General features: G+C 48.2%; 1 protein-coding gene across 2 annotated transcripts; it reads left to right on the top strand.

Moving 5' to 3' along the window:
* Nucleotides 1-165: 165 nt before the first annotated feature.
* Nucleotides 166-22,067, top strand: ARHGAP25 (Rho GTPase activating protein 25). Of its 2 annotated transcripts, none has more exons than XM_013199239.3 (11): nt 166-1,428; nt 6,553-6,746; nt 8,678-8,765; nt 9,157-9,276; nt 12,757-12,964; nt 15,178-15,310; nt 16,274-16,347; nt 16,940-17,061; nt 17,856-18,055; nt 19,128-19,720; nt 20,305-22,067. In XM_013199239.3, the coding sequence occupies exons 1-11, from the start codon at nt 1,368-1,370 to the stop codon at nt 20,513-20,515; spliced, it is 2,004 nt and encodes a 667-aa protein (XP_013054693.3). In that variant the 5' UTR covers nt 166-1,367; the 3' UTR covers nt 20,516-22,067. The 2 variants fall into 2 exon arrangements, with proteins under 2 accessions (XP_013054693.3, XP_066839597.1); XM_066983496.1 differs by lacking the exon at nt 166-1,428 and adding an exon at nt 1,494-6,477.
* Nucleotides 22,068-23,404: the final 1,337 nt, after the last annotated feature.

Here is a 23,404-nt window from a genome sequence, read left to right as displayed (position 1 = left end):
CTCGTTGCGATAGCGCTGCTTTCCGTGCTTTTAGCTGTGGAAGACGTGAGCTGGGGCTCGCTGAGCTGGGTCCAGCTGCTGCTCACAGCTGCAAATTCATCTCTTCAGCTGCAATTAATCCAAACTAGCCCAATCTGGCTGTGAAATTGGGCAGTGGGGGCCAGGTCCGGCTCCTTCCTTCAGAGGCACAGCCTGAATTTACGCTATGGCAGTAAAATAAATGCTGCCGTTGCAAGGAGCTTGGTGCATCCTGGGCGTGACGGCAGGGCTGCGACTCAGAACAGGAACCGGCGGCTGCATCCTCTTTCGCCCTTGGCTCCCCAGGCCACCATTTCTGCTTCTACTTGGAGTAACTTCCCTTTCTGCAGGGCCCAGGCTTTCCCCATGGGGGGGGGGGGAGATGGAGGCTGGAGCCCCCTTAGCCCTTTGGGGCACATCGCCCTGTCCTGCAGCCACCTTAGATGCCTTTTTGCTCCATTTGAGTGTTGGTGAATGCAACAGCCCTTCCTTGTATTTGTCCTGCATCTCACTCGCATTGCATTACAGGTGGCTTTGCAGACATGCAGCTGTTTGTCTCCTGGGAATACAGCTTTAAATGGCAGAGGATGCAATATTCCTGCTGCTGTGAGTGTGGTCTGTGTCCAGGTCCCCTGACTCTCGTTGGGCAGCTGAGCTGCACTTCTGCTTGTACCCACAGCCTTTCCTCCAACAGCAGCCCCATTTCACCCAATTTTGATTGTGCCACTGTTGCAAAAACCCTAAACCACTTTGGGGGACCATTCTTCAACAAGCAAAAAGCTGCCCATGTCTCCTGGGCTCTGCACTCATGGACGTGTTTGGACATTTGTGGATGCTGTCCTGTAGTGTTTGGCCGTGTCAGCTTCGCTTTGCTGCCGAGCAAAACATTTCCTGAAACCCCACGCTGGGCCATGCCCTTCGGCAAGCGCTTTTCTAGTGCGCCCACGGTGCCGAGGACACCCACTTCCTCAAATGCAATGAGCAGTGTGCCGAGAGCGGCCCCAGCCTTTTGGTGCAGGCTGGGGCCACACTGCTGCATCCCCACGCAAAGCGGGGGAGCAAAAAGTGGAGCAAAAAAGGCGCTGTTGCCTCCGCGGTGTTGGGGAAGCAAGACAAGAGCTTTACAGGAGAGCAGAGCAGGAAAGGACTTTTATGGGGTTGCTCGCAGCCGCTCGCAGATGAGGGAGGAGGAAGTACGTTGGCAAATCAACCCTCGCCGAGCTCTTGTTCTTCGTGGGGGGAATCGCACCCCAGGCGCAGGATCCCCGTGGGGCTACCCAAGCTCCACTTCAGCCCGTCTCCTAAGTGTGCCCCCTCGAAAAACAAAAATAAGCTCTTTCTGATCCAAAATGTCCCTCAAGCTGCCGCGGAACTGGGATTTCAACCTGAAAATGGATGCTACGAAAATAGGTACTGTGACCGCTTCTTTATGCCCTTCTGTTCCTGCTTCAGCCTTTCAGAGCTGGGATCTGCAGGGTGCCCATGGCTGAGCCCAGCAGTGATTCCAGCTGCGGCCCATACCCCAAAACCTTTCGGGCCTTGGTAGGGGGACCTGGCCCAGGCTGCTGCTTTCGAGACAGCAGATGGTTTGCAAATGATTTGTAAGAAATTATTTGCAAAGCTGCCACAGGGATGCTGCATGAGCGTGGCCGGGGCTCCGGGGACTGGAGCCGTGGGGTGGCCCAGTGGGGTTGGGGACAGGGCGACAGTGTTGCAAATCCAAACTCCAGGTTTTGAGGGGATTTAAACTACAGGGTCTCATTTTGCTGAGCAAGCCTTGGAGGAGGTGGAGCGCAGACAGAGAGGTGTAGGCTGGAGGAAGCAATCTTGCTCTTGCTCAGGTTTCTTCGCCCACCCCAACGTCACTGGTTTCCTCTCACCAGCAGTGAAGAGCCCTCTGACGCCCGCGCTAGGCTCTGTGCCGTGGTGGTGGCTTTGCTGCCTGGTTTCCTGACCCTGCCCAGGTTTTACATGGTTCCTGTCCACTCTGGGATCCATCTCCAGCATGACAGCTACTTAGATGCATCCTTGGGAAGGAGTGAGGGGTCCCTGCAACAGGCTCTGGGGCCAAAATACGACCTGCTTCGCGTCAAGTGGCCAGGGAGGGGTTTGGGGGGCAAGGATGCAGCATCTGAGGAAGGGGCGCATGAGCCCAGCCCTCTGCATGCACCAAAACAAAGGTCCCTGGCGGTGCTGGCACCGGTGCCAAAACAGTCAAGGCAAGTGTTGGTGGAGGGATTTCTCCTGACCACGGAGGGATTTAACTGAGCAGGTCTCCGCAGTGCTGAGCTCTTCCTCCCTGCACCTCACATCAGCTTGTGGTGTTGTCCTGGCCACATTTTCTTGCAAAGGCCGTTGGGACTTTTATCCAGAGCCACTTTGGCTGGGGCTGCCCAGCCATTGCTTTACAGAAAGCTCCAGACGAAGCAGTGCTGGTCCCAGTGGCTGCTGCTGTGGCCAAGCTCGGTGGTGTGCAGGATAGGGCCCCGGGAGTTGCAGCTGGACAAAATGGTGCCATGGTGTGCACTTGTTGGCTTGCAGAACAGTGGTGCCCCCCCCCCCCAACATCACAGAAGCATCCTGGATTTCTGCATTGCCCGTTCTTAGGACAATTGGCTCTTTTTCTTTTCTTTTTCTTTTTCTTTTTTTTTTTTTTTCCTGTAGAGCATTGTGTAAATTCAATTGGTATCTCAAAAAATAAAGGGTCAGGGGATGCTGAGCCTGCTGGCTGCCCACAAGGAGATATGGCAGAGATGTCACACAGGCTTGAACCCATGTCGTTATCAGGAATTGCTTTTCAGTAGAAAATTCACTTGCAATGATATCTTTTTTGTGGCGTGCAGCATGCCCCCAGGCTGTGATGTGTGTGTGTGTGCAGGGACCTGAGCTGCAGGTGCCGCTCTTTGCAGAGACTCTTATCATGCTTCAGGGTGTCTAGCCCATGGGGCCAGCCACTGCTGTCTGCAGGGACGTGACTCACTTGTGGAAAATAATCTCATATTAGTCACCATTGCTTTTGCTGGATCCTCCCAGTTTCTGGTACTTCCCTCTACATGTCCTTAGCTGTGGCCATGGCACAAGAGGCTTTTGAGAACCCAGGGACAGCTTGCTGGCTCCTGCGTGCTTCCTCGCGTTGAGACAAACACAAAGCTATTTATTTCCATGAAACAGAAAACTACATGTGCAGCTGTCATTGCAAAACCTATTGGAGAACATTTGCTGTTTTTTAATTGTCCATACCCAACATCCTTCAAGAGGGATGGCAGGGAGGTTGTGTGCACGAGAAAAGGATTTGGAGCAGGGACTGGTGGCTGTGTGGGCACTGCAGTAGCACCCGATGCAATTTGTCACACTTCAGCAGGGCTCCTGCTCTCTGGGAGCAGCCAGCAGGATGCAGGCACCCCACTGCGGCCAGTCCCCAGAGCTGGAGGAGGAGCAAGGATGTTTTGGAGGAAATATTCAACTACAGAGGTGGTTACCACAGGAAATGCTTCAGGGGGCACCGTGTTTGCTTTTAGGGGCTCTTTCCTGCCCTGCAAACACAGCAGGGATGCGCGGGTGAAGGGCTGCACCCAAGGGAGATTGCAAGTGGTGGGACAACCTGAGGGAAGTCAGGGAAAAAGCCTCACCCCAGTCCTGCACGAAATTTTCAGCATGTGAGCTGGGTGTTGCACTGGCCACAGAAGGTAGAAACTTGGAAAAGTGGTCAGGGAGGTAGCCTCAGCCTCGGTAGTTCTGGTTTTGTGAACACAGAAAACTTTCCACCAGGCAAAAAATAGCATCACTGTCTGCAAAGGCAAGATCCCCGCAGCAGCTCCCAGTGCATGGCTCTGAAGTGGGGATGGCTGCTAGGGAGGGATCACGTGACAGGTGTGAAAGATCCTGCAAACTGCTGATTTGGCCTTAAGTTAGCCCAAAGTACAGGGAGAGCTCTCTCATGCAGAGGGAAAAAACATCTGTGTGTATCGTGCACATGTGAGCGTGTGATCACAGCTAAGCCATATGTGGTTGCACCTTGAATATAGCATTTTGGGAGTGCTGATGCTAAAGTAAAGGGGACCCAAATGTACCACACCATTCTTCATGCGCCAGGGAAAACATGGGAATGTCTGCAAACAGGGAGAACAAACCGTATTTCCAGCAAGGACTGGGCAATTTAAGCTCAGGACTGAAAGCAGGAGGAATGTCTGCGTAGCAGTGCTGGCTAGGTCACTCCCTTTACACGATGCAGAGCCCTGATGCAGTGGTGATGGGCTGAGGGGGAGGACAATATCACTGATAAAAGATAATAAAATGTTGCCTTTTTTGTAAAAGACACAATTTCTCCTTGCAAGCCCTGGGCCACTGGAATATCAAAGCTGCTGGGCTGATCTCTTAGTGGAAGATGAACACGGAGCTGGTGGATGGAGACACCCTGGTTGGGACCAATCCTGACACAACTGCATCCTGGATTCCCACCCCCTCGGGTGCAAGCACGGACCCCGCCAGTTGCTTTGCAACATTTTTGTTTGGGGTTAAGCCTCAGTGGTGCTATGTACAGACTCTTCATTCTGCTGACGTTGGTGCTTATTAAACGTAGCATCAGCATCTCTGTTTCACTGAAGGGAAGCTGAGGTGCTGTGATCAGATAGGAAACAGAAAGCAAAATTCTGGGAGGTGATCTGAGTGCCATCAGCTCACGAGAGCACTGCTTTCTGCAGATTGGGGCTGATGTGGAGTTGTCTCACTCAGGATTCTTGCCAGTGTGATGGGCTGTGGTTTCTGCAGAGCAAAGAGCAAAGCGCTCGCGAGAGGCAGGCACCTGGCAGCCTGCACTCCAGCCCTGTGGACCATTCCCCTGTGGAGCCAGCATCAGCTACACAACATGAAAGAATAGGATTTAGGAGGAGGAGCGATGCTGCTTGTAAGCAGTTTGCTGAGAATTGTGTTCATATTTATGAAATTTGAGTGATGCAGATGTTTTGGCAAAGAGCAAAGAAGCTGCCTGCAGCTGGAGGAGCAGTGTGGAGGAGCCGTTTGGTTGCTGCGGCGGGGCAGTCCCCAGGAGCAGGATTTTTCAGGGCAGCAGGCTGGCAAATCCCTTTCGCAGGTCCTTGCTCACAACCACATCCTCTGCAGGGGACATCTCACGTCAGAAGATGAAGATGAGATGTAAGCAGCATCCTTACCATGCTTTGAAGGATGATTTTTGGATTCACCATCATTTTTTAGAAAAGGATTTGCAATGCTGTGGTGGTTTCAGTGGGCCGGTGAGCTCAGAGCGTCCTGCCCGTGCTGGGCTCCAAAGGACGAAGGCAAAATGCAGTGGGGTTTCTTGCTCTGGGCGATTTGGAAGGGGAATCTAGGAATGGTCCCAAACTGCAGCACCTCTGAAGCAATTGCTAACCGTGCAGTGATAAATGCAAAACATTTCGCAGGTCCATGCTCCCCGTGGGTGTCTGTGTAGATGCAAGATGCACTGGTCCCAAGCATCACAAGGCCATAATATTTAATTTTTCACTTTTTTAAGCTTATCCTTTGAACAAGGTCAACAAATTCCCAACATTCACAGCTAATGCAGTTTTTGCAGCTCTCTGCTCCACCAACTGACTCGGGGGAAAAGTGGGCACTGGGCGTCAGAGCTATGGGACGGCTGTGGCTTACCCCCGTGGTGCTGCACAACGCCACCTTTGCAGCCCAGTCTCCACTGTCCAAATCCTGCACTGCAGGACTTGGCCACGTGTCATCATTTCTAGCAGGGCGGATATCTGGAAATCACCATGTGCAGAGACTAGCAAAGTTGAATTCCCCTGTAGTCACAAATTAGTTTTACCCCACACCCATAAATGCTCACCCTACCCAGCTGGGTTGGCACTGGGGTCCTGCAGTGCCTGGTCCAGAGGCAAAAACCAAAGCATCCCTTCTGGAAATGATTCCACCCAAGGCATTTACTATCACAGAAGCATTTGGAGGTGCCATGAGGCCACATGCTGGTCCCTGGTACAGATCAGTGTTACCAATGGGAAGCATCTGTGCAATGCGAGACCGGGGACACCTCTCTGCCCTGCTGGTAAATCCATACCAGCAATTTTCTCCTCCTTGACACTTTCCAGTATCCTTGCAGGTCAGCCCCTTTGGCAACGTCAGGCAATGCTCTTCCAAAGCAAAACTCTATTTTCCAAACAGTTTTCATTATTTTTTTAAACCTGGCTGGGTCATTTTGCTATTGCTGCTGCAGGCTGTTTGGGGTGGGGATAAAAACCAAACAAACAAACAAACAAACAAACAAAAAACCACACTCCCACTTAAAAAAAAAAAAAAAAGCTAATGATTTTCTTCTCGCTTGCAAAACAATTACTCCCACGCAGGAAAAAGGAAGCACACACTGACAGATACTGCAGCCACTTCCTTTAAAACTCGATAGCCAGTTTGCTTGGTGCAGGCAGAGGGGCAGAGAGCCGCTTTCGCCATTGCAGCTCGGTCAGCCCTGCGGAGGGGTCTGGGGTGGCCGGGCCCCCTGCATCCTCACCAGCCCGTCCCTCTCTCCCCTGGCAGCCCGCTCCAAGAGCGTGATGAGCGGCGAGGCAGCAGGTGTCCGGCCAGGCTCCCCCAACCCGCTGGAGCGGCCCCTGAAGATCGGCTGGCTGAAAAAGCAGCGCTCCATTGTCAAGAACTGGCAGCAGCGGTACTTCGTGCTCAAGGGCCAGCAGCTCTACTACTACAAGGATGAGGATGATGTCAAGCCGCAGGTAGGATGAAGGCCGCCAGCTTCGCAGGTCCTCAGCCTGCTGCTTTCCACTGCTTTGCTGGGGGGAAACAGTTGGGGATAGGTCTGGAGTAGGGTTTTTAAGAGGTTTTCTGCCTTGGGGTGGTAACAGAAATGAGATGTCCCAGCAAGGTTCTTTGTCCGTGCACTTAAATCCACACAATGCTTGCAGACCCTGCTGGGGCTGGGCCTGCACAAACTGCTGCTCAGGGAAGGAAGGTGTGGGAGCACTCTGGCTGGGAGGACATCAGCTTCTTGTCTCAATTTATATGGATCACTTTTCAGGTTTTCAACCATTTTCTCCACGCTGTAACTTTATTTATTTGAATTTCCACCATCTTTTCCTTGTTTTGAGAGTTTTCAGGGAAAGACCCTCCCCTTTGCCGGAAAAGCCATTCTCTGTAGGAGTTGTTACTGATAGCAAAAATAATCCCAAGCTGACAAAAGCTCACAGGGGGCAGGCAATCGTCAGATCCTGGGTGTGAAAGCACGGGGCTGAGGCAATGGGGCACATATCCTATTTCTGTCTCTCTTCTCTTTTGGGGGTGATGGGGAGGAACTGTTTCCCTAGCTGTAAATGGGGTTGTAGAAACAGAAAGCGCTGCAGTGAAGCTTATTGCTATTCATGGCACTTTCGGCAGCCCTTGCCACCGTCCTGGCTCATTTCACGCCCTGCTGACCCCACCAACAATTTAGCTCGATGCAGCTGCAGTTCAGGCTGTTGGAGCGCTGACACCCAGATCCCCACTGCCCATGGAGCTCGGTGGCTTTCAGGAGGCTGAAATTACTGAGAAACCCCACTTCTGTGGCGTGGCCCTGCTTCCGGCCAGGAGCCCTCCATGCTGACTCACGCACCCACTGTCCCCATGTGCCTCAGCTGCTCCCCACCCATCCCTGCCCCCGGGGACCGAGCCACCCAGCTCGGACAGGTCAATTTGGGGAAAGACAGACCACAAGAAATGGCTGTTTTCTGCCTTTTTATTTATTTATTTCTCCCCCTCTTTTTCTCCGTTTTCTTCTTTTCCAGCACTCCACTCCTCTCCTGTAAACTTTTTGGTTTGGATTTTGGTTTTAAGTGACACTGTGTTAAATGAACAGTTTTACTGCTCCAGTGCAGTGGGAAGAGAATGCTCTGGTGTATTGCCATGTTCCTTCTCCTTTGCATTTTCCTCCTCTACTTACAACTGGGGTTAAAAAACACAAGAAAGGAAGAAAAAAAGAAAGAGGGACATAAGCAGTTTTCTCATTCTGAGGATCACTTCATCAGAAAAATGGGCATTTAAGAATTATTGCTTGAAGTCCTTTTTAGCTCCTCTCTTATGAAGAAAGACTGAGAGAGCTGGGAATGTTCAGCCTGAAGAAGAGAAGGCTCCAAGGAGACCTCATTGCAGCCTATCCGTATTTAAAGGGGTCTTATAAAAAAGGTGCAGAGCAACTTTTTGCTTGGGCAGATAATAATATGACAAGGGGGAATGCCTTTAAACTAAAAGAGTAGAAATTTAGATTAGATGTTAGGAGGAAATTCTTCACTCAGATGGTGGCAAGGCACTGGCACAGGTTGCCCAGAGAGGTTGTGGATGCCCCATCCTTGGAGGTGTTCAGGACCAGGCTGGATGAGGCCCTGGGCAACCTGATCTAGTGGGTGGCGTCCCTGCCTATGGCAGGGGGGTTGTAACTAGATGATCTTTGAGGTCCCTTCCAACCCAAGCTGTTCTGTAATTCTATGATTCTATAGTACTTATGTGAGATATATATATATATATATATATTTGCCAAGAGAGAAATTGTAATGAGAAACTGAGTTCCTGCAATCTGTTTCAAAGGGACTTTGATGCTCAGGGCTGACACAAAGCAGTGTCAGCCTCACAGAGATGGGCCATGGGTATTTTCAGCTTCTGCTCTGCTTGGTCCTAGGGCTGCCTGTCTCTCCAGGGAAGCACCATAAAGGAGGTAGCTGGCAACTCAGAGGAAGGAGGGAAATTTATCTTCGAAATCATCCCAGGTGAGGATGCTTCACTCTACTTTGTTGCCTGCTTTTGGGATGGACTGTTCACCCAAAATCACTTGGGCAAGTCATTTTGCTTGCCTTTTTACTCCAATTTCTTTTCAATGCCTCCCCAGCATTGCATATGAATGCTGATGTTGTCCTTTCAAAATTTATGCGTCAGGATGTCCCATGCTGAGAAGCCTTCCCAGCCATAACATTAAGCATTTTCTATTCCCTTCTTGTAAAGCTTCAGTGAGGGTGAAACATAAGAGCACTGCTTCCTTTCACAGCCAAACAGATATTACTGGGGAAACTGGGAGCCAGAAACCTTTAGCAAAGAAACCACCAAGTTGTCTTTTTTTCTGTCCAATCCTCGCTATACATTGCCTATAAATGCTTTTTGCAGGGATCTCTGGAGATCTGAACCGGGCAGGGCAGGACACCTGCGTGCTCATGGCCACTTCCCAGTCCGAGATGGAGGAGTGGGTTAAATCCATCCGACGGGTGCTGGGCTCAGCGTCAGGAGGTAAAGGGGAATGGCAACAGCTCTCTGAGGGATGTTTTCATAGTGTCTCATGCTCCGTGTTGCTTCTGTGCAAGAATTTCAAAGCTGGTCTCATAAATCCATGAAAATGGAAAGTGGAGCAGCAACTCTAACTTGTAATGCCTTGGAGGCCTTCCTCGAGGCTGGACCTCATGGTCTGCCGCAAACACAGGCAGAGTTAAGCAAATGGCAGTCAAGAGTGAATGAAGATTTCCAGTCTCCTTTCAACCTCTTTGGGGAACTTCCTCATTGACCTATTGACTTCAGAAAGTGTCGATCCTGAGGACAACTCCTATTCAACGTGTCAGGGAAAGGCACTGAAAAAAAATCTCATCTTTCATTTTCCTTCTTTGCTTTTCCCCCAGCTTTTCTCATTCTGCTTAGCCCTCCTTCCCCCATTTTTCTCTGCAAACTCTGCCTCAGACACGATTGCCCACTCCATGTGCAAGCAAGGCTTGTGCTGATGGGGTCCTCGCTTCCAGACCCTTGGACACTTGTTTGTGCCACTACTAGGTTGTGGTCACAGAGGGATAAAACATGAACTGATTGGAGAGGAGCACAGCTTCAATTTGCCACGGTGGGCGATCCCCACAAAGGAAGCAGCTAAGCTTGCTCCAGCCACTTTTCCTATACAGATGAACTACCCCAGCTTCCTATAAGGATGAATTATCCAGACTTTTCCTATGGATGATAAGCAATATCCACCAGACAAAGCAGGGCTGAGAGCCCCATTAGCACTTTTGCAAAAGAGATGGTTGTCCTGAGCTTCTCCTCCTCCTCTCTGTGCTTCACCTTGACTATTTAGAATCATAGAATGGCTTGAGTTGGAAGGGAACTGAAAGATCATTTAGTTCCAACCCCCCTGCTGTGGGCAGGGACACCACCCACTAGATCAGGTTGCTCAGGACCTCATCTAACCTAGTCTCGAACACCTCCAGGGATGGGGCATCCATAACCTCTCTGCGAAACCTGTTCCAGTGCCTCGCCACCATCTGAGTGAAAAATTTCCTTATAACCTCTAATCTGAATCTCCCCTCTTTTAGTTTAAATCCCTTCCCCTTTCTCCTGTCATTATCTACCAGAGTAAAGAGTCTTCTCCATCTTTTTTATAAGACCCCTTTAAATATTGAAAGGCTGTGATGAGGTCACCCCAGAGCCTTCTCCAGATTGAACAGCCCCAGCTCTCTCAGCCTTTCTTCATAGGAGAGGTGCTCCAGCCCCTTGATCATCTTTGTAGCCCTCCTCCAGACCTACTCTAACAGCTTCACATCCTTCTTGTGCTGGGGGCTCCAGACCTGGACACAGTACTCCAAAGGGGCCTCACAAGGTCAGAGCAGAGGGGGACAATCACCTCCTTTGACCTGCTGGCCATTCCTTTTTTAACACAGCCCAGGATACAGTTGGCCTTCTGGGCACACGCTGCCGACTCATGTTGAGCTTTTCATCCATCAGAATCCCCAAGTCGTTTTCTGCAGGGCTACTCTCAATAAGTTCTTCTCCCCTCAATAAGTTCTTCTCCCAGTATATGCTCGTGTCCGGGATTGCCCCTCTTTTCTACACTTTTTAAAAATGGGAGTGATGTTTCCCATTTTCCAGTCACCAGGGACTTCACCTGACTGCCAGGACTTTTCAAATGTGATGGAGAGAGGCTTGGCAACTACATCAGGTAATTCCTTCAGGACCCTGGGATGCAATGATTTACATCATTTTGATAACGGTTGTGTCCTGTGCTGCAGCTGTATAAGACGAGCAACAAGCAGCTCTGACCTCCTGAAGCTCCCGCTTGAATAGAAGTTTGGATGCTATTTTCATTTGCAATCCAAATGTTTTCTGCCTCTAAACTGAAATGTGCTGTGCTCCAGGGAAGGCAGCTTTACTCATCTGAAATTAGGATGGCCTGAGCCAGAAATGTTCAGGATGTTGCCCCTCTGCCTTTAATACTTCATACCAACTCCACATCTGATCCTTGCTTAAACTTCGGAGGCTGACACTTCTTCTAGCCTGATAAAGTGATCTTATATAACGGAAAATGTGAATTTACAGTAGTACAGAGAGCACTGAGGATAGCAGAGGAGTCAGGCTCTACAGAGCTGCACTTCATGTTGATATAGAGATGAACAGACACTGAAACTTCACGCTGTAGGTTTTTGGCTTCAGTGCAAGCCAATACAATGTGTGCTTTTAAAACAACGCCCTGCACAGCAGAGGTTTTGGCAGGAGCTCACCTGGAAGCCGCCCTGCGTGAGCCAGCCATTTGTGAGCTTGCTACACACCAACATGCCAAGCAGCTGCAAAGTGTGAAGCAGCATCAAAAACAGCTCCAAAATCTTGGGTCCAGGAGCAGTTCTGCAGGGCTGGCCACCACCCTGCAATGACAGCCACCTTCTGGGTGGGCATCGTGTTGGTACAGGGAGGTTTCCTAAAACCAGCCACTCTGCCAGCTTGCATTTAAATGAGCAATTCAAAATCAGCTACCACAACAGAGGGCAAAACAAACAAACAAACAAACAAATTTTAGAAGTCATATGCTTTTATTGTACACAATTGACAAATTTATATACATTATTTAAAATCATAAGTAAGTCTCATATAAATGAAAAACCCCCACTACTGGGCAGGTGCAGACAAGCTTTGTGGTTCCAGATGAGGGTGTTTACTTGAATTTTCCTGGTCTGGAAGATCCACCAGGATTATTTCAGCCTTCAGAGCATGAGGTGAACACACCACAGGCACTGCCATGGGAAAAATATGGTAGAGGACCATAAGACCCTTTGCCATTACCCCAGAGCCAGTTTGAGTTGGGATTCCTGTGCTGTTACCATGCCTCAGGCTCCGAGGAGGAAGAGCTGGGATGCAGGCTGCTGCCTTCCCACCTTTGAGCTCTTTTGCTGCGAGTTTGGGAGGAAAAAGCCCTTGCTCCGAAGAAAAGGTACCACCTGCTGTAAACACTGCTTTTCTTTGCACAGGGGAGTTCTGAGAGGGTGAGGAGAGAGGGGAGGGGGAAGGAAAGCAGTGAAATCAGTAGGATTTCTAGCCCCACATCTCTGCCAGACTCCTCTTCTTAGTTCCTAGTGGTTTCCTGGGCTTTGTACATCCTCCAGGTTTGCACAATGTGCTCACTTTCCCTCCATGCACCAGCCTTTTTGCTGTTCGTGCCTCTCTGTCAGCACCCTGCTTTGAGGAAGGCAAGTGGCATGGTGTAAAATAAGAAAAAAAAATCAATGGTCATGGCTTGCTTTTAATCATTTTGAGAATGTAATTATTTGGAGGAGGTTTCATTTTGCTATTATTTCTTTGGAAGAAATTCTGTTCCCTTCTGTCAGCTTGCACTACTTTTGCAGCTCCTCACTGTTAGAAAGAAAAGCAGGTGCTGCTGTCGCCTCTGCACCTGATGCATGGCAGTGGGTAACTCACCTTTAGCAAAGCTGTTGGGCTCCTTTAACTCCAATGTCCTTTTCCTAGCGGTGTTTGGCCAACGCTTGGCGGAGACCATGGCCTATGAGCAGAAATTCGGGCAGCACCAGGTGCCCATCCTGGTGGAGAAGTGTGCTGACTTTATCCGGGAGCATGGCGTGAATGAGGAGGGCATCTTCCGCCTCCCTGGCCAGGACAACCTCGTGAAACAGCTCAGGGACACCTTTGACGCCGGCGAAAGGCCATCATTTGACCGGTAATGCTGGATCCTTCCTCTTCTACTCAGCTAGGTCTAATGCACCCTAATAACTGGGGAACAGCAGCCTAACCCCTTTGCAAGAGCCCAACAATGCCCTGGTGGAAACTTGGACCCTCCAGAGGGGCTCAGCACAGACAGAGGGTTCAGCAGACACCTCAAAAAGCAGGATTGTGATAAGAGATTTATGGAAATCTTTGAGGAGGAGTTTAGGGACACTCAGTCCCCCCACAGTAGCATTCCCAGGACCAGCCAGGAAAGGAGACAAAGGGAAGAGCCCACATAGCCCAGGACAGAGGTTTGAAAGCAGAGCAAGTAAACAATTGTTCAGGGAAGACCCTATAGCTCATAGGAGAAGTCATTTCTTTCCCTGCCAACCCAGTGGCACATTTTTCTCCCGTTGCTTTTCCCTGTGACACCATGCAGAAATGAGAGAGAGATTTTGGCTGTTGTGAAGGCTGATCCCTCCTGACTCCCTTCCTCTACATGGCTAAGAAGAAAGAGCAAACCCCCTAAAGCCAAGAGAGCTGCCCATCGCTGCCTGTAGGTCTCAGGGAGGCTCTGAGGAGAGGTGTTTGCTGTTGCTATCCCTATCATACCCTATGCAAAGAAGAAGGGGAAAAAGAAGAAGAAAAAACCCACCCACAAACAGCCAGCCCTGGTGCATCTCTTCATAAAGCTGTCCCTTGATTGCTCACAGACCCGCTGTCCCTGCACTGCCTCATTGTCTCTAAGGGGGTTTCCCTCCTCCAAGCCAGACCCTACCACGTGCTTTTGTCCATGGTTGTAGGAGGTATTGCCCTGTGTTCCCCACTCACCCGTGTGGTTGCTGCAGGGCTTCAATCCCCGCTTTATGCTGGTGACAGCAGGGAGTCCATCTCTGGGTCAGCTGGCAAAGAGCAGGGCACCCAACAACAGGCACCCCCCTCCTTTTTTGTGAGGAGTTTGCCTAAGCAGAGGACAGGGGCCATATCTCTGTGCACCTGTCCCTAGTCACAAAATTTTTTCTGTTTTTACCCTGGTTTATGCAGCTCTGTTAGGAAAAAAACAGCACTTTTACCCATATAATCCGTGTGCTGTGCAAGGCAGAGCCATGTCTGCTTTGTAAGTGTAACCAACCCAGCCCTTGTTTTTGCAGCTGAATATTTCTTTTTTTCTGTGTGTGCCTGAGTCCTGTTGCAACCTGTACGGGGGTCATAGGAAGGTGAAGCTTTTATTTTTTTTGCAGAACTGTGTTTTGCAGCAGGGCATGGCAAGAGAGGTTGGCACTTCTCCCAGCACCCTGCCATGTTAACCCTGTGCTGCAGGGCTTGGGATGAATATCATTTTGGTACGACAGGGTGATCACAGCCCCCGTGCACTTCAAACAAAACGTTTCTGTAGTAGTGGTGGGAGTTAGGAAGGCCAACAAAAGGGTTTCCATTAATGTGAATGCTGCAAGATACTGGCTTTGCAGCCAGTTTGGGTTTGCACAGGCACATTTGCATGCACAAGCATGGCACAACTGGGTGGGGAGAGTTAGAAAACTCCTGGTGCAGCCCAGGCATCAAGGATGCCTAATGGTATATATATGTAGGCCCTACAAAAATACAGCTCTGAAAAAATTATGCCATGAGTATGTGGGTTTGTTAAAAAAAATCATAGGATTTTAAAAACCCCAAACAATCCTAAAAATAAATGACCTGGGGGATTTTTGCTAGAAGTTTATAACAGTTTAGCAACTTCAAGGTAGGTCAAATTAGAGGCTTACGATCTTGACAGTGTCCTTTTGACATAATGTAAACTACATGGTATGCAAAGCTGCAAACATCTGGCCCAGCAGAACATCTTCAGTAATTGCTGTCAATCTTACAAACCCCAGGCAAGCTTCGCCAGCTCCGTGCAGAGCGGGGAGCGCCTGCCAAGCATGTGAACACCAGACGGTGTTTGCATGCAAACCCTTGTGAGTCAAACGCAGGCTGGGAAGGCTCAGCCCGGGTATGAACACTGGGGGAAAAAAAAATCTCCACCAAGCATTTATTTTCCTGCCACCTGGGGCCATTCCCCAGCTTGGGGTGCCCTGTGAGTCTCCCCCAGCTTGCTTTGGCTTCTGTATTGATAGTTCTCTGCCTCCTGCATCTATACACAGAGCTTAAATACAGTCCCCTGCTCCTGGGGCAGGGTAGGTTTTTTTCACTGTCTTGGTCTGATTTTGATGTGTGTGGCTCTCACAGGGACACGGATGTGCACACCGTGGCCTCCCTGCTCAAGCTCTACCTGCGGGAGCTCCCCGAGCCGGTTGTGCCCTGGATACAGTATGAGGACTTCCTGCTGTGCGGCCAGGCGCTGGATGTGGATGAGAGAAAGGTAGAGAGCTGCATTTGTTTCTCTCCTTCTGGCCTTAAAATGAGCTGCACTTGTGAGCTGGAGTTGCAGAGTGCATATTTAGCTGTGCATTATTAGCTGTGTAATTACTGAGCTTGGAAACCTGAAAAAAAAAATGAAAAAGACAAAATCTCCCCAAACCAGTGGAATTTCCCAACTTGGGAACATGGGCTTATCAATTTTAAATCTTAAATTTCAAATGCAGATCTAAGAGCTACTCCACAGCACTTTTCATTTGGCCCTTGCAGCAGAGAGCAAGTGTGAAAACCAACAGAGAAAGGAAATGGTACCTCCTGCAGCTGCCGTTGGCCTGAGCTGAGAGTGGAGCTGGCAGAGGGCTACAGGCGAGAGCAAGGACAGAAGTGGGGGTCTGGGAGAGGACTGCAGGGGTGAGAAGCAGATGGGAGCTGTCTCTTCCTAACGTTGTGTTTTGGTGGAAAAGAAGCCACCCGTGCTGCGAGAAGATGCTCAGGAATCCTGTTCACAGGAAAATAAGATGGGTACCATCCCCAGTCAATTGAGGTCTGTGAACTGCCGTGCTCAGCCCTGTATTTCAAGGGTAAATGTTTCTTGTAGCTTGTTTCAATTCAGGATATTTGGGGTTAAACATATACTAAATGTTCCTATACAAGAAATGGGAGGCCATTAGGCATTTTCCCAGGTGCTCAGCACTCACTGCTGGGCTGGAGGAGACCTGTGCCTTCCTTCGCTGCCAGGCAGCAGCGGTGCAGGGCAGTGGGCTGCCTCTTCCTGCTGAGCAGTGTACAAATGTGTCACAGTATCTGTGCTGGGTCACCGAAAGAAATGTCGTTGCCACGATTTCTCTTCCAAGGCAAGCAAATGCCAGGTGAGACTGTACAGGGATGGCTGGAGCAACAAAGAGCCTCTCTTAAATCCTTGTACACCTGTGAATCTTTACAGAGCTATTCCTTAACTTGCATTTAGGGTCATCAGGAACTTCTGGAGCAACTGTCCCTCCTTCCCAGAGACAACTACAATCTCCTCAGCTATATCTGCAGGTCAGTCCTTTGCATAAGGTATAAAGAGCTCAGATTTGGTGTTGGTGAGGAGAAATATCATCCCAAATTGAGGCTGATTCCTCAAGTGAGACCTCTCTCTTCCAAACTGTGCATTGTTTCCCCGCCTGACTTTTGTTAAGGGAGAGTTTCAGACATGGGGATAAACACCTCAGTGATGTCTGAGGGGAAATGCATACCCTGTAAACCTCAAACTTACTTATGAACCCCTGAGAATAAAAATCAGGTGTAGTTGTTTTTAGACAAAGCCTTGCACAGTGAAATAGTCAGGTTTCACCCAGCCTGGCCCCGGGTGAGGTGTGATTTCTCTCTTGTTATTAAATATTAGACTTTTTTCCCCTCTACTGTTTGCATTTTTTGAGGGTGTGCATATCATCACATGGTGGTTTTCCTACTGGCACAAATTAGACCCAGCTCCAGCATGCAGCTATAAATCACCTGTATGCTTGTCCTGTCCTTGGGATTTAGAGGAAGAGGAGAGATTAATTCAGGATTTTATCCCAGTGGATATCTAAGACTTTTTTGCAGAGTCTTTCTTTTCTGACTGGAAATGTTTGCCCTTGGATTCTGGCAGGTTTCTACATGAAATACAGCTGAACTCTAGCGTCAACAAGATGAGTGTGGATAACCTGGCAACAGTGATTGGAGTGAACCTCATCAGACCCAAGATAGAGGACCCTGCAACTATTATGAGAGGTAACAGGGACTCCTGGAATAATTGGCATAGGAGCACCTGATATATTGAAGCACTCAGTTGCATCCACAAACTTAAAATTAAAAAAATTTCTAAGGTAGACCCCTGGTTATAAGCCAGACACGTGCCTGGGTACAGTAAGTACTACAAGGTAAAGCTAAGGACTAGTTAGGCTATAAATGTGCTTGTGGTGTCAAAAACCCTTTTGCACTATTAGTTGCACTACTTTCCCCATAGATTTTTAGTTATTAGTTGCACTGTTTTCCCCATAGATTTCAAACAATTCAGGAATTTGCTGAAGTCACCTTTCTTTTGCTTAGAGCAGGGAGGTGTGAAATTCTTCTTAGAGAAACAAAGGAAGCTCAAAGAAATTACTGCTTATTTAGCCATACTCTCATCATGTGGGCATGGACTGATGTAGCCAAACTAAAAGAAGTATTTTGAGGCCAAAGACTGCTCTGATTTACAGGCAGGATGATAATGATACTGGACATCACATGCAAATTTTCCAGACATTCATATACCTGTTGGTATGACTGATTCTCTTAGTTTGCTTCTTGAGCCAAAGCAGCACAATTTGTGTTTTGGTGCAGCTGAGCAGACTCTCAACTGTTTTGGTGTGACATAAAATTCCCTCCCTTTATTTGGTTTTATGATCATGCTCCTTGTGCTCACCTGCATTTCTATGTGCATATCCATTCTGGACACCAGAAAGACCAACCAGAAAACACAGCTGTGGGTGAAAAGAAACCTGTAACACTGGGTTTGCTGCTAATGTGTCCCTGACTTCTTCCAGGCACTCTGCAGATCCAGAAAGTGATGACTGTGATGATCAGTGACCATGCAGACCTCTTTCCCCCATCCAAGGATGTGCTGCCCTCCCCACCGACCCAACAAAATGACAAGAAAGCTCCCATCCCGCGCAGCTCCGTGGGCTGGGATGCTGCAGAGGACACCACGGTGTCCAGGGCAGACAGCTTGATCCAAAGGCAAACGGTAAGGGTAGAATTTTGGGGAATAAAACATGAATGCAATAAATGGCTGACTAATGAATATGGGATCTAATGGGTCAGCAACCCACTAAGAGTGCTTGCTATTAATAGGGTAAAGAACTGTAACTGTCATCCCTGGTAATACAAGTTCTTTCCTGGAAAACAAGTTCATTCCTGTGGAAAACTTACTGTTCTGGAAAGAATGATTTTTTTAGCTAACATCTTTTAGCTAAAAGGAAGAATAGATGAAGCCTTTTCTGTTCATGCTGATAAAGTGAAAACATTGATGGCTAAAGGCTTTTCTCAGAAAGAAATAATTTCTGCAGAAAGCTCTTCATAATGGAAAACACGGTGCAACTCAGAATAATAGTATCAATGAATCGTGGAATCACAGAATCACAGACCGGTTTGGATTGGAAGGTACCTTAAAGCTGATCTAGTTCCAAACCCCTTGCTGTGGGCAGGGACACCTACCACTAGAGCAGGTTGCCTGAAGCCCCATCCAGCCTGGCCTTGAGCACCTCCAGGGATGGGGCATCCACAGCTTCTCTGGATAACCTGTTCTGGTGCCTCACTGCCCTCTCAGTGACAAATTTCTTCCTTATCTAATCTAAACCTATCCTCATTTTTAGTTTAAAGCCATTACCCCTTCTTCCATCACTACACTTCCTTGGCAAAGAGTTCTTCCCCAGCTTTCCTATAAGCCCCCTTTATGTACTGGAAGGCTGCTATAAGGTCTCCCCGGAGCCTTCTCTTCTCTGGGATGAACAACCCCAAATCCCTCAGGCTCTCTTCATAGGAGAGGGGCTCCAGCCCTCTGATGGTCCTTGTGGCTCTCCTCTGTACCCATTCCAATAGGTCCATGTCTCTTTTGTACTGGATGAAATACGGGAGGAGAGCAGAGTAGAAGGGGAGAATCACTTCCCTCAACCTGCTGATAGAAGTAAATTTTTATGGAAAACTTGTGCCCATTCCTGTTCGCACGTTAAAACATCATTTGTGAATATTGCGGTCTCAGCAGTCACTGCCCACAAAACAGGATGAGGCTGTCCTAATGCCACTGCTCTATTTTTCAGAGAGACAACCTGAATGCCAGCAGTGCTCCCAGACTGGCTGTCAGCTCAAGTGCACCCAGTGAAGATAACGGCATGCAACCCTCCAAAGATACACTGGGACTGTGGAAAGCACAATCAAGGAAAAGAACCCAAACTTTACCTAACAGGAAATCTTTCCTGACAGCTGCTTCTCCGGGGGAGAAAGGCAACAATGACAAAAATGACATATTTGCCAGTGACTTTTGGAAAGGCTCCCCAGGGAGCAGCATGTGCTCCATACCCTCTGAAGGACATAAGAGAACATTATCCCATGATCTTTTCAAGCTGCTCGATCTTCACCGGGCTTCAACTTACGACAACGTGCCTACCTCTCCAGCAGAAAGTGGAGAAGGCAGCAGCTCCAGCCCCATCCCTGCGAGCAGCAGCTCTGATAAGGAATTCCAACCCTGCCCTAGTCCCAGCCACCAGTCAAAGGAGCCGTCCAGTCCTGCCAGCAGCCCTGCTGAGGTCTCCCAGCCTGCTCCAGAGAGCAAGGAGTTTCTGCAAAACATGATCCTGAAGCTGGAGAAAGAAATGGAGGCACAAAAAAATGACTACGAGGAACAAATTAAAAGGTAATGTGCTGCAGTATGCTGCCTTGGGGAGGGTATGAAGTCTTCAGCTGATATTATTACAGCAGCAGTGTTGCACAGGATTATTTACCCATACAGTATATAACAGCAATGACTAATGGTGAAATACAGTCTTACAGTATAGTATCTAAAATTCAATGCTCATGTGCTGTACTCTCATGACATAGTTGTTAATGTTAGTATGTTATTGCAATGCTGATACTCTATAGTTCTTTTTACACCACTGTATACAATATTTCTGCAATATTTATGTCATCATAATTATTGTTATTAGTACAATATTGTACCATTTTACTATCCAGAATTAGTAACAGTATTATTACAGCATCAGATGGTTGAAGCCATCATTGTTACTATAGCCTCACATACTGTTAGCATATTATTATATATCGCATGTATTGATTTATTGCATTATCTGATGTAGCCGTTGGTGGTCAGGTGGTCAGATCACCTCTGTCTCGCTTTACTGCTTACTGGCATGGAGGTCAGACTCCCTGAGAGCCAAATGATGAATTCCCAGCGCTCTTCTGGGGCCCAATCCTTTTCTACTTTGTTTCTCTTTTCAGCCTTGAGAAGGAAAACTATGAAGTCTGGGCCAAAGTGGTGAGGCTGAACCAGGACATTGAGAGGGAGAAGAAGAAGTCTGAGGAACTGGAGCTGAAGCTGATGAACATGGAGCGTTCACGGGAGGACTTGGAGAAGAGAAACAAGATGCTTGAGGAGGAGATAAAAAACATTGCTAAATCCAGGAGCAAAAATGATGCCAAAAACAACTAGGTGAAGACACTCAGGTGGGCACAAACATAAAATGCAGCTGCATGAATCCAAAGGAATTGCCAAGCAGGATCAGAGCCAGGGACTTTTATTGTCCGATGTCCTGTTACTGACCGTGGGCTGGTGTAGAGGATGGAGCCCAGAAGTTAGAGCATAGTTTAGGCTCTGAAACAGGAAATTTCAAAAATTTTTTAGCTTTTTTTTGTGTGTTTTTTCAACTCTTCTTTTGGCTGCTCAAGTTACCTGCAGAACTGGCCAACACCTCTTGCTGCTCAATCAAAATATCTTGCATGCAGGAGTTCAGGTTAAGGATACATGATGGCTTTATAAAAAACACAAAAACAAACAAAAACCATCAAGAGTCCTTCTTGCCAGCCAGCTGGCTCTTTGTTGGAGACACCAACAGTGCTTCTGAGTGGAACAAAACATCTATAAATCCTGGATTTGGGCAGACGGAAAAGCCCCAAGGTCTAGGGTGGCACAGCTTGTTTCACAGTGTCCCTGGATGCTGTGCTGCAAATGCTGTCAGCAAAGAAAATGAAACATTTGCATTAATACATGCACTCGATTATTGCTCTTATAGAGCAAGAGATGCCCAGACAGCCTATCGGGTCCACCGAGAAGTCTCATACTGTATCACTTGATGTGCTGTGCCATTGATATCAAGGCTCCGGCTGTAAAATCACAAGAATTACAAAAATCTCATTAATTAAATGGTTGTTCAGTTATTTTAAGTCACTGATCCTTATGGTCATTTGTATATAGATCCACCACAGCTGCTGTCGAGGCTTTGGTGAGCGGTTTCACACATCTGTACACAGAGCTCCTTGTGCAGCAGGAGTCCACCAGCAACTTTACCCGGTACAGAAAATGGATCTTCTGCCATTTCCCTGGCAGTTTTCACACAGTAATAGATCTGGATTTATTTCCTGCCTCTGTTTTCATTTTTCATTATTTCATCATTGTAGAATAGAATTCCAATGGCCACCTCAGTGGAAACTGGGGTTTGCAGCACAGCGATGGTACTGGATCTCTCTCCATCACTTGCTGCTGTCGGCATAAGAACTAACTGAACCCGAGGGTCTCATGGTGCAGGTTTGGCAAATTGTAAACCTGTCGCTTTGGCTGCTTGTTTTCCCACTCTCTTCAAGGACTACAATGCTGCTGAAGCTTTGGTGTAGGAAAGAAAATAACAGGACTCTGAAACCTTTCACTTATTTATGTTCAGAAGGGTGACCCACAATACACAGCCTCAGCCCAGCCATCATGGGAACAGAAAGGGGATCTGCAAGAATTTTGAACTGAGACTTCTAGGACCAAATGCATGCTTCTGTGCCAAGCACAGTGGGAGTTAATGCAACAACATTGGATTACTGTTACTGAGGACTTGACATGAAATTTCTGCTCAAGACAGGATGCAGACCTACTTGGCAGAGCCTGCATGAGAAAAAAGGACTGGAGAGTGAAAGGGATGCAGAGGAAACTATGTGAAAAGAGGTAGATGGGAGTGGGAAAATGTTAATAGAGAATAAAAGTCAATATTGGGTATACTGCACTTGCTGCTGTCAGCCTTGTTGTGGGGGAGTTGTGTAGCCCTAAAACTGAGCCCAGCTCCTTAGGCTCAAGCTTAGACTCAGTTAGCTGCATTGAATCCACCCTTGCTCAGCCATGGATGAAAAGTACAGGTAAAGGAAAGGTTTGTGAAAGTTGAGCTGCATTTAGGAGTCTGACCTATAACCGGCTCATTCCACCAATAAACTCCGGGTGGTTTTCCTTTCCTTAGGATCCCCAGAGACTACACAGATCCTCACTTCCCTGCCCTCAAACCATCACACCAGGTAATTATTTTTTTTCTGGAATCCAACATGGGATGACTGCAAAATCACAGTGCCTTCCTCCAAATTGAGGGGTTCCTGGTGCAAACTGACCTACATCCAATGCCATCTGCTCTTGCAATGATCAAATCTGATCAAAATGTTTCAAATCTGAAACTTGATAATTGGAGATCTCAGCAAGGATCACAGTAGCCCTTTGCATTGGTCAAGTGGGGCTGGTGCCCACAGCCTTATGGAGGGATGGGCATCATGAAGAAGACCCCAGGGAGGACAATGCAACCTCCACAAGGCTTAGTCACCTTTAAAGCTGGGCTATCCAAGCCTCACTGTCATATTGCCCATTGCCTGCATGCCCTGAATGCCATGGCATCCCAAGACAACACATTTCTTGCATCCCAAAGTCTCTTTCCGGCATCTCTACCACCATTGGCACTGCAAGTCACAGTCCCCCCCCATGCACCTATGGGACCCATGTCTTCCCAACACTCAGATCAAGAGGTTTCCAAAATGCCCATGAGATACATTTCACTTTCCATCATTTCAGAGTAACTTGCTCCCATTCATGGTTGTTTTCTGTGTGATTTCAGATGACCTTGAGAGTGCTGCTTCAGTGTTTAAATATTTTTTTACCTTTATAGGGATCTTGTTAGTAATCTGGCCATGAGGCTCAGAAGCCATTTAGAGAGACACTTCTCTATCGGGTCTAGGAGAAGCGTCAGGAGCATCTGGGCTGGAAATGCCACACGCTCTTTTCTGTGAAGATCAAAAGTGTGAAGAGGCAAATAATTCCTTCGTGGCTCACAGTAGACCATAATGACGTGAAAAGGCTTGGCTGCGGCTCAGAAGTCTCTGTGATTAGGACAAGTGCACGTTAATTTAGTATAAACTGCACATTCCTCCACTTCCGCTGCAGATAGGCAAAACAACCTCTATCAAACCACGTCTGTTTCTGAAGAGCAGAGTAACTTCTTTGAAGATATTCTGCCCATTAAAAATTGAAGTGTTTATAGTGGCTGTATTTAAAAGATAGACTTTCCAATGAGGTCAGGTGGTCTGG

The sequence above is a fragment of the Anser cygnoides genome, chromosome 26 (assembly GCF_040182565.1).
Source record: "Anser cygnoides isolate HZ-2024a breed goose chromosome 26, Taihu_goose_T2T_genome, whole genome shotgun sequence".
Classification (NCBI taxonomy): Eukaryota; Metazoa; Chordata; class Aves; order Anseriformes; family Anatidae; genus Anser; species Anser cygnoides.
The sequence above is the reverse complement of the archived record's forward strand: the minus strand, read 5'-3'. Positions and strand labels throughout refer to the sequence as shown.

Coding starts and splice junctions, on each gene's coding strand:
- ARHGAP25 (XM_013199239.3), top strand. CDS start 1,368: ATGTCCCTCAAGCTGCCGCGGAACTGGGATTTCAACCTGAAAATGGAT. Junction 17,062..17,855: donor CCCTGCAACTATTATGAGAG/GTAACAGGGACT, acceptor GACTTCTTCCAG/GCACTCTGCAGATCCAGAAA. Junction 18,056..19,127: donor GCTTGATCCAAAGGCAAACG/GTAAGGGTAGAA, acceptor TCTATTTTTCAG/AGAGACAACCTGAATGCCAG.